Here is a 16,639-nt window from a genome sequence, read left to right as displayed (position 1 = left end):
TTTTAAACTTCCACTGTCAGATTCTCCTCATTTAGACCCCAATTGTTTGATTTGAGCCCCTCCCCCTGGAAGCGCCTGGGTCTGGACTCCACCCACTGCAGTCTAATGTTCACAAATGATCCTCTGCCTTTGATCTGACCCCCCCCCCCCGTGCTGTGCTCTGTCATGCAGCCACAGGACGGGTACCGCATGGTGCAGCAGTTCCAGTTCCTGGGCTGGCCCATGTACCGCGACACGCCCGTGTCCAAGCGTTCCTTCCTCAAACTCATCCACCAGGTGGACAAATGGCAGGAGGAGTACGACGGCGGGGAGGGCCGGACCGTGGTCCACTGCTTGTAAGAACACACAGATGCACACACACACATGCACACACAGATGCACACACAGAGGTACACACACAGATGCACAAACACAGATAAACACACATAGATGAAAACACACAGGTGCACACACACAGATAAACACACAGGTGCACACACACAGATGCACCCCCACACATACACACACAGATGCACACACAGATATACACACAGATGCACACACACAGATACACACACAGATGCACACAAACAGATACACACACAGATGCACACACAGATATACACACAGATGCACACACACAGATACACACACAGATGCACACAAACAGATACACACACAGATGCACACACAGATGCACACACAGAGGTACACACACAGTTGCACACACAGATGCACACACAGAGGTACACACACAGTTGCACACACAGATGCACACACAGAGGTACACACACAGATGTGCACACACACAGATAAACACACACAGATAAACACACAGGTGCACACACACAGATGCACACACACACATACACACAGATGCACACACAGAGGTACACACACAGATGCACACACAGGTGCACACACAGATGCACACACAGATACAAACACAGAGAGTTTCCTGAAGTGGTCAGTCCATAAAGGCATTCTCCATCAGCTGGTAGAACTGAAGGGGACATTCTGACGACCACAGAAACATCTTCCAGACCATCCAGCTGCTCAGTGAGAACATGACCTGGACAAAGGAGAGTCTCCACAAGCAACACTCAGAGCACACGAGGCAAACTCAGGTCTGGCCCAAGAGACCCTCATGTTTGGCCGGCATAAGGATGTTATCTGACCACTGTGAATTCCCACAATGCACTGGCAGTGGGTTTGCACATCGAAAGCTCCTTACGTCATTGATGAGCTTCATACAGAAGTCCTTTTACTGATGACTTAAAACATTTCATCCTGAGGACACCGAGCACTGATCTGGGTCTAAGATCAGACCCCTATATAGTCTCTGACGTGAGCATCCAGCAGAGCGGCAAACGGAGCTTCAGGTTCTGTTTCACTGCTGCTACACACACATTTGGAGATGCCGTCTGTTCTTGGCCTGTAGAAACACGTTTTCCGTTAACAATCAGAAACACTGTGATAGAAAATGTAGAAGTAAATGCAGCGGATTTTCTTTGAATTGAATGTTTAAAGCTGTCTTATGAGCTTTGTTTCTATTTTTTGAACTACTGTGAGACAAATTGTGCTTTAGTGCAAACTTTCTACTCAATCCTACAGACATTTGAGTTTTATTATTACTGTTAATATTAATGTATTTGTTGTTGACAAGTGGAAGATGTTTTCAGTAGAATTGACGATGAAAAGTGAATGCACTTCTTTTTCAGATTTATTTAATGATTAGAATTTCTTGCAGGTTTTGTTCATTTCAGATGGAATTTGTGATCTTTTACAAGTTATTGATAAAGATTGAACCAGTGTAATTGGTATAATCGTTTCGGAACATTGCTCCGCTGTATATTTGAGTTTGACCCCCTGACCCTGGCCTCCAGCTGGACCCTCTTCTCTCTGTGACATGGGTGGGGTTTTGGCTCCACCTAGTGGTAACAGGAGGAGCTGTCCTTCATCCGTCTCCTCTTCCTCAGGAACGGCGGGGGTCGCAGTGGCGTGTTCTGCAGCGTCACCATCGTGTGTGAGATGCTGCGGCAGCAGCGGTGCGTGGACTTGTTTCACGCCGTGAAGATGCTCCGGAACAACAAACCAAACATGGTGGACCTGCTGGTAAATGAACAGCTGTCGTATTGATTGGGACCATCAGGGCTCCTTTGGTTCTGTCTCTTTCTGTTCTTCTGGACTTGAAGGTGCCGTGTCTGATGTGCACGTGTGGTGTGTTTCTGCAGGAACAGTACAAGTTCTGCTATGAAGTGGCACTGGAATATCTTAACCCGTCCTAGACGTTCATCCATCTCCTCTTCTTCATCCTCTGGAGAAGCAGGGCCGCTGATGAGTGTGACGAAGAGGAGGAGGCTGTTTCTGCGCATGAACACACTGACAAACTCACAGTTTTCACTCTGTGGTCTTTTATTTTTGTCCTGTTGTGTTGACCAGTTCTATCTGAGATGTTGGACTCTGTCGTGATTTAAAAACTATGTGATCCAAGTTTTAGTCGGCCCCCTGAGGCCCCCCAGCTCTGACTGTTCAGACCTGCTTCATTCCATAAGCAAACTGTCTCCTTGCTGCTCCTCATCAGGATTTTAAGGCTTCCACTGAAAAACCAACCTGAGGCTCTGACATTGCAAAGGTTTTCCTGGAAGCTCCAGCTGATCTGCCCAAATCCAGGGCGACCTCGCTGGCGGCCCAGAGGTCATGTGCGTGTGCTTGGACCTCAGTTTGGAGCGTAGAGAAGGAACGGCAGCTTCTCTTTGCCATGGCAACCAGACAAGCTCAGCTGCTGTGACTGCGGTCCTCCCTGGAGACCTTTACAGGCCATGAAGGACTGGAGTGTTTCCAGGGCAACAACAAAAAGGATGTAGTTTTAACCTCTGCTGAAGGCTTCTGTTCACCTGTTTTACATGCTGGGAGGGGGGAAGTGTTGATAATGTACATAGAACCTGAGGAAACAGGAAGAAGAATATTTCACTTGTTTCCATGCTCATTCTTTTGAAGCTCGCACAGACAATCAGCACAATCCTGCTGGTCGTCACAGCATCTGTAATGAGACTTATTTATGTGGTATGATTCATAAATAAATACCTCTGTACACTCTTCAGCCTGACGTGCCACATCATTCTACAACCTGTGGGTGTGGGTGACAGAACAGAGCTCCGATGCTTCATTTTCTACTCTGACAAAGAGAGCGCTGAAGCGTCCTTCATCAAGGACGTGGCAGACACAGCAGCAAACATTCGCCATGGGACGTGTGACCAGGTGAGCAACAACACAGATCTGATACCAAGAGGCACGTCACACTCATGCAAGGCCTTTTGTTGACGGTGTCTGGTGGGGCTGGGGGGTGGGTCCGCCTTTGGGGTGCTGGCGTGGGTCTCGTTCAACCAGTCTATCCTAAATATTTGAGGTTTTGTGTGCAGAAGACAACCTTCCCCATTTTGAGGATGTTTCTTTTTCCATCCAATACTCAAGGTAGACAGTGTTGTTCTGATATAAAACCAATCTGTGGTCCAGATCAGCGTTTGGCGAGGAGGAAAACTGGACATGAGCTTCCAACACAGCAGCACCTGTGTGTGAAAGGAGGGCAGGTTTGTTAACACAGAAACCACATTTAAGGACAAATCTATCATTCAAATTTTTAAGGACTCCCCCCCCCACCACCACGTGGAGGAGTTTAAATACCTTGGGGTCTTGTTCACGAGTGAGGGAAGACCGGAGCGTGAGACCAACAGGCGGGTCTGAGCGGCGTCCGTAGTTATGCGGTCGCTGTATCGGTCCGTTGTGGTGAAGAGAGATCTGAGCCAAAACCCAAAGTTCTCAATTTACCGGTCGATCTTCATTCCAATACTCACCTATGGTCATGTGAGTTCTGGGTCATGACCCAAAGAACCAGGTCCAGAATAGCAGGGACTGGAATGAGCTTCCTCCATAGGGGGGCTGGGCGCTCCCTTAGAGATAGGGGGAGGAGCTCGGTCACCCACGGAGAGCTCAGAGTAGAACCGCTTCTCCTCCACATCAAAAGGAGCCGGTTGAGGTGGCTCAGACATCTAGTCCGGATGCCCCCTGGACGCCTCCCTGGGGAGGTGTTCCGGGCATGTCCCACTCGGTAGAGGCCCCGGGCAAGACCCAGGACACCCTGGAAAGACTACGTCTGTCGGCTGGCCTGGGAACGCCTCGGGGTCCCCCCCCAGAGGAGCTGGAGGAAGTGGCTGGGTGAGGGAAGTCTGGGCATCTCTGCTTAGACTGCTGCCCCCACTGGTACTGGATGAGTGGAAGAAGATGATGGATGAACATTTTTCTGCACGGTGGTTGGCACTCTTGCTTCACAGCAAGAAACTCCCGGTTCAAGTCCCAGCTGGGGGACCTGAACCAGAACACCAACGGGGGAGCTTTCTGCATGTTCCCCCCGTGCATGCGTGGGTTTCCTCCTCCTCCCAACATCCAAAAAACATGCTTCATGGGTTCATTGGTTACTCTAAATTGTCCCTGTAATGTTAGAAATGACCACTAGATGGCACTGGTAAGTTGAGCATGAAGGTATTGATGTGGAAAGAGCACGGAAGAGAGTTGATGAGTGACTGGAACTGGAATGTAACGTGTCAAATCTCTTTGGAGCCATGTGTTTGATTGAGATTTGCAGGTGCGGATTTTGTTTTCTATGTTAAGTGATTCCTCAATTTTGAAATCTTTCATTAAATGAATTCCAGGATATCTTCCTATAAATCTTAAGGGGGTATTGTAAGCGTCTGTGAGATTACCGGTAGTAATTTGTATTGTTAATAATTCAATTGTTGAACAGATTTAATGTTAAACCCGATGCTTTGGAAAATCTGTTCAACAATTCAAGAATGTTGGGAATTTGTTCCAAACCTCTGAGAAAAATGATGGTGTCATCAGCTAATTGACTGATTACTACTTCATCTAATATTGTGTATTTTTGTACGTTACCTTTGAAGAATGAAGAATGAATGAAGAATCATTTCAGCTGCCAAAAGAAATAGAAAGCAACATCCTGCTTTCTTACCTTAATTACTGCTGAGATGTGTGCCTGAGCTTGTTCTTCCATTGTAAGAACACTGTTGTTTTTTTTGTTTAGCTAAAATGAAAAAGCTGTGTTGTTTTTTAAGACGCTTTCTCCGCGAACTACAAATTCCCTTTAGGGTTGTGTGTAGGACTGTTGGCACAGAATTTTTCTTTTTTTAAAAGAAATTTAAGCTTACAATATTTGTGGCAGTTTCATTAAATGTTCAACAAATTACAAGTGAAATTGCAAGTGGAGGATTTAGAAAAGGAGCAGAAAAGCGAGACTTTGGCCCGCCCATGGCAGTAGCTGCGTCATAAAGTTGAGCTTTTTCAAAATGCAGTTTTCTTCTGCTCCTGATCCAGCAGGATTTGAATAAAGAAATACTCAAAAATGCACTTTAAATCTCAAATTCTTTATAAATGTCCTCCATCATGAGAAAAACGCTGCAAAAACATGTTAAAAACACCAAACGGGATTTTCGTTGGACTGGGTCTTTAAGCAGTCGAATGAAGTTCTGAGTTTGATGCAACAAAAAAATGAAGGTGTTCAGATAGAGCCTTCAGAAGATTCAAATCCGATCAAGAAATCAGCTTCATTAAAAAATAAATAATTAAAGGCATTAAAGCCATCGGTACGGGAGGCCGGTTGGAGATCCTTAAATACGTCACACAAGCATAAAGCATTACAAGCACCCTCTGTAAGCATGAAAACGCCTAAAAGAAGAGCTACTGAACTCTTAGCAGGCTGTCTGCATCCATGGATCACACCCTCCCCAAAAACCCACAATCAAACAAAACATGTAAAGAGGAAAAAAGAAGATTTTTGCCGCACAGCGCCGCCCTAATGGTGCTGCCACACTGAGAGTGCACTGCTGTTGGACCGATGCACTGCGCCTAGCGCTAAAATGGCGCCGCGGGACCTCAGATTCCATCTGGACATTGACTTGACTTGAACCTGGAGGCCTCTGTCACACGGATCCCGTTTGGTGTGATTGCAGCAGGAGAAACGTCATTTAACCTGCATTTCTAATTCCCGGTTTCCAAACGGGATTTGGATGCATCCATGGCCCACATTCCCATCACAGCTCCGTCAATAGATGAGGGAGAAAATCACTGTGCATATTCCAGTCTGTAATCTGTCAGTGTTACAGCCACAAACCTCAGTACTGCTGTCCTCCAACAAGCTAACATGGAATGCAATCTCCTCACAAATGTGGAGGCCAAATGGGCGGGGTCTGTGAAAGGTGCCCGAATCTTCATCATCGTACCAGTCCTTATAACGGTAACTACGCTTTTTAGCATGTTTGTATTTCTGTTGCATCCATCCATCCATCTGGGGCCGGGTCGCGGGGGCAGCAGGCTAAGCAAAGATGCCAGACTTCCCTCGCCCTGGCCACTTCCTCCAGCTCCTCTGGGGGGGATCCCGAGGCGTTCTCAGGCCAGCCGACAGACATAGTCTTTAGTGTCCTGGGTTTTTCCCCGGGGCCTCCGCCCAGTGGGACATGCCCGGAACACCTCTCCAGGGAGGCATCCATGAGGCATCCAGACTACATGTCCGAGCCACATCAACTGGTTCCTCTGGATGTGGAGGAGAAGCGGTTCTACTCTGAGCTCTCCATGGGTGACCGAGCTCCTCCCCCTATCTCTAAGGGAGCGTCCAGCCACCCTACGGCAGAAGCTCATACCAGCCGCTTGTATTCTGGACCTGGTTCTTTGGGTCATGACCCAGAACTCATGACCATAGGTGAGTATTGGAACGAAGATCAACCGGTAAATTGAAAGCTTTGGTTTCTGGCTCAGCTCTCTCTTCACCACAACGGACCGATTCAGCGACCGCATAACTACGGACGCCGCTCCGATCCGCCTGTTGATCTCACGCTCTGGTCTTCCCTCGACGTCCCATAGGCGCCAACCTTTTCTGGTTTCTGTAGAACAGCAGAAATGTTGAAAAACAAAAGTTATTTACAGAAATAAATAAAAACATGTTAAAAGAAAATGGCCCTGTTTTTACACATTTAGATTCCTGACAGTGTCCAGGCCAAAGTCTAACCAGTAACAACTGCCCTGGTGTTTTCCAGTCTTCCGTTGATTTTCGTTTTTGCTGTTGTTTGTGTTTTCTGTGTGGTTGGTTATTGTGTAGACATGGAGAAACATTCACAACGTTAAAGTCCTCCATCCATTCAGCTTCTTCAAACAACATTCAGCTTTGTGGACCCTAACCAGACTTTAAGCTAGAACATGCCCTTTTTCATACGTTCAGCTTGTTGTTTCTGTACTGTTTGTTGACTCTTGGACGTTTTTGAAGTTTTGCTTATTCTAGTTTTCTTTTTTTAAATGAATTTCACTTTTTTTTTTTTTGCTTTGGTTGACTTTGATTAGTCACCATTTTCTTAGTCTTATGGGTTTTTTTTAAATTCTTTGCTTATTTTATCATGATAAAGGTGAAGGTTTATCAATTATTTCAGTTTCTTCATTTCTTTCTTTTTCTTTAGCTGTCAGGGTTTTCACCGGACCGTAAATGATTTTCCTTGTTCTTTCTGGTATCTGGTTCCTTTTTCATCTGGATTCTTGGTCTCTCTGGGTTTAATAAGCAAACAAATCTTTTCCTATTATCTTTGAGTAGTCAACAATAGTACAATAATGCAGTCCATCTGAACACAGGGGGTTGACTTATTTTGCTGTAATAAAACATTTCCTCCAGGGATTTTTTCCAGAATTGTCCCAGGTTGGTTGTCTGATTTACAAAACAGGAAAATAGCATCATGGAATTATAAGTCTGTATTTTTATGGGTTTTTTTATGTGGCTGTTGCTGCGTGTTCATGTGTGGTTCACTGTCTGATAGGAGGTTTTGTGTGTTTTGTCTTGTGTTCTAACTGGTGAATTTCCTCAGAAATGCGCCTGTGTCACGACCCTTAACCCTTGTGCTATCTTAGATGACCCCCCCCCCCCCCTCCATTGACGTGTTCTCCCTACCATGACAAAGGTGGATAAAGGTGGAAAGATTTCATGTAATCCATGGACACCAGTGAAGATCACAAATCATTGAAGAAAAAAGGTTCAGAGCACTGTCTAGTGGGTCTAGATGACCCAACTCCCAACGTTAAAGTGCCTAGGATAGCACAAGGATTACAAGTTTAATACTTTGCTAACAGGACTGTCTGGATGTTAGGAACAGAGATGAAACAAATATCAGTGGTAATAACAAATTCATTGTGCATATTTTAAAGAAAGTTTTTATAAGGACCATTGAATCTCCAGAAACATGAAAATCCCATTTATTGGCATGATGCTGACACAAGAATAATATTTAACTCATATTGGCACAACTGTTAGGGGAAAACCAATGTCTGTATAGAAGAACTGGAGTGAGTAATTGTGACGTCACCCACAGAAAAGGACTTGCTGCCGGTTCCAACTAGAGTCCATGCAGTCGCTGTTTTTCCGGAATACGGCCGTCGTCATGTTGGAACCAGACATGGTCAGTAAGCAGTGATTGGTCACGTCTACGTTTCTATAGCAACCACTTTCTCCAATCAGGAGTAAGCATGTTAGAAGACCACACCCCTTCCACTGAAAGTAGGGATATAGAGAATCTGTCAATCAAACGCTTCAAACAATCAATGTGACACCGCCTACTTTTATTGGGGAATCTGATTGGTCAGTTTATATAACTTGAAAAACGTGAATATCGTGAAGGAAAAGAGGATCATCAAGAACAGGAAATGAAACTAGAAAGACTGAGTAACAGCTGATTATTTCTCTATAGACGTAGATGGGATTTTGGCTTCTTGAGACCTGCATCCTATATTCCCTACATTCAATGCAGAGATTTGTTTGTGTTTTAAATCACTAAAGTTTATGAAAAACAAAAATGCAAGAAAACTGTCCACTTTTATTGAAGATAACCTGCTGCTACTAGACAATCCATGTTATATTCTGACATTTGTATGAGAGCAGAATTCAATTTTTCTTCTATTTTTTTCATCTGTATTTCCCTCTGCTCTATTCCTGTTGATTTGTCTGTGATCTTCTGGGGCCAGTTGTTCAAAGGTAAGCTGATCGGATTTTGGTGATCGGATTGGATCAAATCTTCAAAATAGGTTGTTCAAAAGGGAAAGAAGGAATCTGAAATCAGATTAGATCACAGAATCCAATCCTAGTTCTAATCTGGATCAAACCTTCAGTTTGTGTTGTTCAAAACTTGTCAGTAGGATTTGGATAACTTTGATCCAAAGAAACTGGATTATCCTGATCCCAACAGGGGGTAGGATTTAAAGGTGGATTCCAGGACGGAAATGTAGAAAAACTTAAAAATTGGTCAAATAATACATTTGTTTCGTTTAATGTTTATACATTTATTTATATTTTGCAATTGACTTGTGTAACCGTTGTAACAGTGATGAAGTAGATACAGTAGACATAGGCTACCAGTTAAGCTATTCAGTAAAGTAAAGACAACCAAAGCAGAACTGCAGATCCGCCTCCTAAAAGCAGAGCTTGGAAATGCTGGTCTGTCCTCCTCAGATTAAAAAACTCCCTGAACATTCTTTATTTTGTTAACTATCGGACATTTAGCCATTTTATCAAAGACGTTTTCAAAATATCCACAATGTATTTGTTAATTTATATTTGTTTTTTTTGTGACTCAGATGAGGGGTCATAAAAGAAATTATGAATGGAAGTGGATGTTTGTTATTTTTGTGTTTTTTCTCAGAATAACAAACTCTTACAGTGACCCCATGTTGGCTCTTCTACCTGTTCTTTACACAGCTGGTAGCCCGTGTTGTGATATGTTGCCCCATTTAGAGCACAGGTAATCTGGATTTGGTAATCTTGTAAACTGTGTACCTGGATCAGGGTGATCCAGTCCAATGTTGCTTTGAAAAACCGGCATAAAAGTAAGACGGATTACCTGATCCTGCATAGGAGAAAATGTGATTTCCAAATCCGGATCATTATGATCCAGATTAAACTTTTTGAACAACTGGCCCATGAAGTTCCAACAAAAACAGAATAAAAGAGGTCCTGTACTTCCTGTTTGGAACGCCAGGGGGAGGGGTTGTTCAGTTTAATTCTCTCACACAGTAACTAGGGAAAACTCTTTTAAATATTCCAGTAATCTTTCTATCATTATTTTGATGCAGAACTGACTGACCTTTTTTTCATTTTATTTTTTATCCCTGTGTTGAAGGTTGTTATTCAGCTTGACGTGTGCTTCTGGCGGCAGCAGCAGGGGGCGACAGAGAGCCCAGCAGCCACTCAAACCGGAAGCGGAAGTAGAACGCAGGTTTCCGTTTGTGCCCGTTTTGTTCGACTGTGAGTTCGGGGGTCCTCCCGCTAACGTCACGGCCAACGGGGAGCGTGTGGGTCGACGTGATGTGACTGGTCGACAGTCGTTTCTGATGATTGATCTTCAGAAGAGCTTCGCGCGCTAACTTTGAGGACGTATCAGCGCTCTCCGCCAATCAGAACGGAGGGCACCCCACAGCACGTGACCATCCGCATGTGGTCGTCTGAGTCGACATGGAGGCGGACGTAGCAGACAGAGTTCTAGTGGGCACGAGGCAGGAGGTGCGCTTCAGGGAAGTGGGCTGCCAATGGGAGAGCCCGGCGGAGCAGCGGAGGGAGGCGGGCTGCCAGAGCGAGCCCACCCCCACCGCGGAAGCCGGCGTCCAGGTGGAGCTGCCGGGCCAGCCGGCCCGCTCAGGACAGGCAGGTGAGGTGAGCTGCACCCTGACGGGCGCAGGTAATCTGATTACATGGAGGTCACCATCCGTACCCCGGATGTTGGTCGTTCCCGCTTTCTCTGCTGTTGAGGAAGAACAAAAAACAAAAGTGGGTGATGAAGAATTCCCCCCAACATGAAACATAAAGGCTCTAAATAGACAGGAGATTGTATTAATGTAGTTTATTTAAGGTAATCAGTAAGGTATACCTAATCCACAGTAGACTAATAAAAAGCAACAGCTTTATATCTTAGATTTTAAAAAGATACCTTAACTTTTTGGATGTTATTAAACATTTCTCAGCATGTCTGCAGAGGCTAAAGAGAACAGATCCAGACAGAGAGATTACATTTTTAACACAAGGAAGTGTGATTGCTGAAAGCAATCAGTCATAAAACGCTTCTTCTAGTTTCTATAAGAAACTCCTGTAGTGTTTTAGTAAATGATTGGCGGATGATGACATCTCATTAAGGGCTTGAACTTTAATTCCTCAGGAAGTTCCTATGAGCAGAAGATGAACGTTTTTCATTTATCGTTCAGCAGATCTGATCAAAACGGTACGATTAGAAACTCCTGCATAGGCAATCACAAGGTGGCGCTAAACAAGAAGACATGTTCATTCCAGACCAGTCAAGTAACCATCGTCCAGTTTCTGCTCTGCAGCTTTAGTAGAGTTAGAGACATTAGACTGAAGGCAATATTCCCTTTGGCAGCGCCACCTATGGACAGTTGGTAGTAAACTTGTTGAGCCCATTCATCATTTCATAAGGACGTTTGAAGTTAAGTTGATTTAAGGAGTTGCAGCATCAGAAAGTTGACGACCACACTCGTCTAATTTGCATCAGATATTTTAGAAAATTGGTTAGGAGTTTTACTAAACGAGGGGAGCATTAAAGGTAAGAACTGACATTTGTAAAAATTAATTGTTTACCAAAATTCCAAATCTTTGGAAAATCTTTTCAGATGGATATGGGCGGTTCCGTTTATAAAAACGTTTAGTTGGCATCCAAAGATTCTGAGATGGTTTGTATGAGATGAAGGCCTAAACGCGTTTTGTAGTGGTAACTACACAAAGGCCACATTGAGTAAACTTCCATTTCCAGCCTTGTGAAGGTCTACAATTTTGTCTCTTGTGTCTTTTGACAGCTCTTTGGTTTTGCCCATGTTGGTAGTTAGACTTCTGACTGATTGTGGGGGGGGCACAGGTGCCTTTATGCAAGCTAACCACCGCAAACAGCTGCCACTAATTTAGAATCATGAGCAGAGTGGAGTTTAATAATTAACAGCAGAACAGTTCCAGATTATGTCCACTAGATCTGAGCTGAGGAGACGTCCCTCCAGCTGTGGGATCCAGTTTGTCATGGAAGAGACTCGGCCGGTGGTGGCTCTGGGTTAAGGCTGGAAGAGGACGGGGCTGACGGGTTCATCATAGCAGACTGTCATCTGCCTAAAGTCGGATGATGGGAAGTTTGTTGTGGAACCACAGAAAATACAGGGGACCAATCAGATGGACCCCTTTTGTTAGATGCACACCTCCTATATAGACGAGGGTCATTTGGAGTATAATTTAAGTTATTTTGACTCTTATTTAAATGAAACTAATAGTGAAATGGAAATGATTTGGGTCGTTTTGCTATTTGTTCATATTCCACACGTGATTTTGTCATTGCAATATTGACCACTAATATTGCAAATCACAAGCCCTAATTTAAATCAGTCTTCCAGCTTTCATGTTTGTCTGCAGGAATATTTGATCAAATTCAGCTCTCAAGATGATTGATCTGATCTGGAAACCTCAACCAATGCTTCCTCAAACATCAGACCACCTTTGTTCTGCTGTTTCCTCAAAGTTGCTGAATCCTCCGTTGCTTATTAAATGTGTTGCTGTCGCAACACATTTAATAAGTTCAGATCCACACAAAGCACATCCCTGCTGACGTGAAAATGAATGCAAAAAAGAGAGAAAGTATAGATAATTTACCCAATGAAAGATTCAAATGCACAATCAGACACAGATTCTGACCTGAACTAACCGCTGTTTCTGATCCAGTATCCATGTAAACAGAACGGTTCTGCCCGAGCCCTAAGTGTTGATGTGGACTTTGTGTGCAGACTTGTCTGCTCAGCTGCTCAGCTGCAACTCTGCCAACCGCAGCCTGGTGCTTCAACACAGCTCCACCAACCGGACCAGAACACGAACTGTCCGACCTGCTGTCAGGCTTTTAGCTGAACCCGTCCAGACCAAGCCCAGAGTCCGCAAGAGACTTTTGCCTCAGAGTTCTGATCCAGCAGAGTCGAGTCAGCCGACCCAGCGCCGCCGTCGCAGATCCACTGAGGTGCCGCAAGAAGAAGGGGACATTGGTGATCCCCTCTGGACTCCATCTGAAGGAGGTATGCTGGACAGTACCAGACCCAAAATAGGATAGGAATTGGTTCTGAAGCTAACTTCTCGAGCTAAAATCTGCTGTCCTGTGATAGTAGTGGGGCAGATCCAGAAACCCTAAACCAGTGGTCCCCGTGCCACAGACCGGTGCCGGTCCGTGGGCCGCTTGCTGCCGGGCCGCAGATAGAAAAAAATACGTACTCTAACTTAGATTATTTCTGTGTATTTTTATATGAAGGAAGTATTATTTTGAAAAAACTACCAGATTCTAGGGGGGTAACATTACACTAAAATCTCAGTTCGGTCCGGTTAAGTATTTCATGAGGCTCGGTTCGGAACATTTTCAGTTGTTTTTTTTAGCCCAAAAAAGACAGAAAAATGACTTACAAAATGCATTTATTGGTTTTACATAACCATAAATAAAATTGACCTCTGTAGCTGATCTGCTTGATAAAATAAGAAAAACTTTTAGCTGCCAGGAACCAAAAACTTTGGATAATTAACACTGGCCTGAAAACAAACATTTAACTTGCATATTTTTTTCTTGTAGACCCGATTGTTCCAGACGGTGATGCTGTTTGTTAACAGATTAGATGTGTTACTGTGTTACGCTATCTTTGTGTAACAATGTCAACACACTGCAGTCAACTTATCCAACGGTCTTTTTCCTTCATGGATGCTGACAACAAAACCAAAGTGTTCCCCCCACACAGAACAGCGTAAGGAGATGGGGGGGGGGGATGCTAATACAGTTGACATGCTAACTGTCACTTCCATCACCTAATGGCGCCTCGGCGGTTCAATACAAATACCTGAACCGTTACCAGATTCTGTTCACCACCTGTTAGTAGCTGAAAGCTAAAAACCAAACAAGTAAACGTGTCTTTAGGGAGAAAACTGAAGAAGATCCTTGAACTCAGAGACACAAAGCTGCTGTTTCCAGACAGAACCAGGAGTCTTCCTTCCTTCCCGATACGCAGCCACTGACTTCTGATGTTTCACATAAAGATACATTTTATTCTGATTCATTTATCCATCAAACCGTAAGGCGGCTAAAGTTAGCATCCGGTTGTTAGCATCCACTTGACACCGGTCACCAGGTGCTCGCCTTCTAGCACCAAGCCCAGGCTTGGCTCCAGAGTGGGGCCCCTTGACGCTTATCCCTGAGATATTACCAAATCTTTGTTATTCTCATGAAGGGGGCCCAGAACCACTCTGTCTGTCTCGTCACCTAGGACCTGTCTGTCATGGGAGACCCTACGAGGGCCAAAAACCCCAGACAGCTTGGCTCTTGGGATCACTCTGGAGCCCTAAACCCCTCTACCACGTTCAGGGGGCAGAAGGGTCATGAGTCGTACATTCTGAATTTGTGAAGCTGCTGTCACAAGAACATTGAGCTGCTTGGAGACGGTCCTATAGCATCTTTACCTTTGACAGCATCAAACAAAACTTTCTAACCGCCTGGGTCGACTTTTCTTCGGTTTCCTATGAACCACGTTGAGCGTGGAACGGAACACGGCGTGTCATCAGACAGTGCAGTGACTACCTGTAGCCTTTATATGGATCCACTGGCTCATTACAAGGTTGCAGACACCTGTGATTGACATCATCTTCAGTCTTTTCCAGGACTCCAGACCTGTTTAATGATTTTATTGTTGAAGCGTGGTTGAAAAGCATGTCTGACTTTCATTGGTTTCTAATCAGATACATTTATTATTTTAAGCTTTCTTTGACTGTTCCCACCGATTCTTCTCCTTGTGGAGCCAAATGATAAACTGAAGCGGACGGTTGCAGCCGGTTTCAAGTCTGCTCAGGCGGGGGCCGTTGTGGTTCTGGCTTTAGTCCCTCCTGCTGCTGGACTTCATTCTTGTCCTTTTGTCTCCTCAGGCGTTGACGCCGTGTCCTCACTTCCGCCGGACGCCCTGGATGGATCTCTGAAGCAGGAGCTGGACAGCACCGTGTGTGACGTCTGCGGCAAAGTGATGAAGAACAAGTCCAGCCTGGCGCGGCACTCCTTCATCCACACGGGGAAGAAGCCGTTCTCCTGCCACCTGTGTGAGCTGCGCTTCAACCGCCGCGACAACCTGCAGCACCACCTCAGCCGGCTACACCCCGACGGCGTGGCCAAGCTGGAGAAGCAGCGCGCCGCCACGCCCTGGCTCTGCGCCGTCTGCGGGAAAACCTTCAGCTGCAGGTCTCGGCTGCAAACCCACGAAGTCATCCATTCGGGCGTCAAGCCGCATCGCTGCGACCTTTGCCCCAAAGCCTACATGAGAACCAATGACCTGGAGCACCACAAAAAGGTGGTCCACTCTGACAGCAGCAGGCCGCAGAGACCCAGTTCGCTGCTCTGCCACCTCTGTGGCAAGGAGTTCAAGTGCCGCTCACAGCTCGCCGTGCATTTCCAGACGCACTCGGGCGAGCGGCCGCACCTCTGTGACATCTGCGGCCGCAAGTTCAGCCGGCAGTACCAGTTGAGGCGCCACAAAGTCCTGGTCCACAGTGGCCTTGGGAACGGCGAGGAGAACGTACCGCCTGACGCGCCGTACACCTGCGGCGTCTGCGGGAAGCGTGTGACGACCGAGGCGCTCCTGCTGGCTCACACTCGCATCCATTCAGGTGACAAGCTGCACCGCTGCAGCGCCTGCCCCCGCAGCTTCCAGCGTGTGGCGTTCTTGAGGCAGCATCACGCCCGCGTGCACCTGCGGGCTAGAGGCGGCGAGGTGCAGCCCGCTGCTCGCCGCAGGAGAAGCACGGCAGAGAGCGACGCCTTCCCCTGCCCCGTGTGCGGGAAAGTGTTCAGGTTCAGGTCCCTGCTGGCCAGCCACGCCCTGATCCACAGCGACGTGCGGCCCTTCGACTGCGACCTTTGCAGCCGCAGCTTCCGCCGCCTCAGCCACCTGAAGCGCCACCGCGAGGTGGTCCACGACAACGGCGCACGCCTGCCCGAGAGTTTCATCTGCCACATCTGTGGCGTGGACAAGAAATGCCGCTCGCAGCTCGCCAGACACGTCATCATTCACACAGGTGAGCGGCCCTTCACCTGCGACCTCTGCCCCGCACGCTTCAACCGCCGCGGCAACCTGCAGCAGCACAAAAGACGTATGCACGGCATAAGACAGCCCACTGCAGAGGAAGCCCCGCCCATTCTATTCGATGAGGAACAGGAAGAGGCAGTTGACACTGCCGAGGTGGCGAGCGGCTTTGAGGACGCTCCCAACGCCGAGCTGCTAGACGCCACATGAAGGTAGTTCTTCCCTAGAGACGGGAATGTCACAGTCCAGACTGTTCAGATGAGGACCTGATCCACTCATGCTCACAGTCGGGGAAAGGGGCGGGACTCTGAGCGTCTGCTGAGGTCCTACTTGGACAGGAAATGCCGTGGGTCATTAGTCCACGTTTGAATGAAAACGCCACTCCATCAGGGGTGACATGCTAACCAGCAGTCCACCTGCTGATTGACAGGTTTGAGCAAAAGGAGGGGCGAGGAAGAGTAGAGTCAATAAAAAACTGCAATCAACCGGG

At 46.4% G+C, this 16,639-nt stretch overlaps 2 protein-coding genes across 15 annotated transcripts in view; both read left to right on the top strand.

The window, feature by feature from the left end:
* Window positions 1-3,078, top strand: part of LOC101160890 (receptor-type tyrosine-protein phosphatase mu) — a 156,686-nt gene extending 153,608 nt beyond the window's left edge. For all 14 annotated transcript variants that reach the window (XM_023949905.1, XM_023949900.1, XM_023949902.1 and 11 more), the window contains 3 exons: window positions 172-335; window positions 1,959-2,094; window positions 2,214-3,078. In XM_023949905.1, the coding sequence (XP_023805673.1) occupies window positions 172-335; window positions 1,959-2,094; window positions 2,214-2,267 (354 nt within the window). In that variant the 3' untranslated portion in view covers window positions 2,268-3,078. The remainder of the gene's footprint in view (window positions 1-171; window positions 336-1,958; window positions 2,095-2,213) is intronic.
* Window positions 3,079-10,251: 7,173 nt separating this feature from the next.
* Window positions 10,252-16,639, top strand: LOC101160639 (endothelial zinc finger protein induced by tumor necrosis factor alpha). The gene is made up of 3 exons (XM_023950277.1): window positions 10,252-10,721; window positions 12,844-13,122; window positions 15,002-16,639. The coding sequence occupies exons 1-3, from the start codon at window positions 10,529-10,531 to the stop codon at window positions 16,357-16,359; spliced, it is 1,830 nt and encodes a 609-aa protein (XP_023806045.1). The 5' UTR covers window positions 10,252-10,528; the 3' UTR covers window positions 16,360-16,639.

This window comes from Oryzias latipes, chromosome 20, assembly GCF_002234675.1.
Source record: "Oryzias latipes chromosome 20, ASM223467v1".
Classification (NCBI taxonomy): Eukaryota; Metazoa; Chordata; class Actinopteri; order Beloniformes; family Adrianichthyidae; genus Oryzias; species Oryzias latipes.
Note: the sequence above shows the minus strand (reverse complement) of the source record. Positions and strands in the feature narration are given on the sequence as shown.

Bases quoted from the DNA above. Each gene is read 5' to 3' on its own strand.
- LOC101160639 (XM_023950277.1), top strand. From the start codon at position 10,529: ATGGAGGCGGACGTAGCAGACAGAGTTCTAGTGGGCACGAGGCAGGAG. The intron at 10,722-12,843 runs GTGAGGTGAGCT...CTTTGTGTGCAG, and splicing joins GGCCCGCTCAGGACAGGCAG to ACTTGTCTGCTCAGCTGCTC. The intron at 13,123-15,001 runs GTATGCTGGACA...TTGTCTCCTCAG, and splicing joins CTGGACTCCATCTGAAGGAG to GCGTTGACGCCGTGTCCTCA.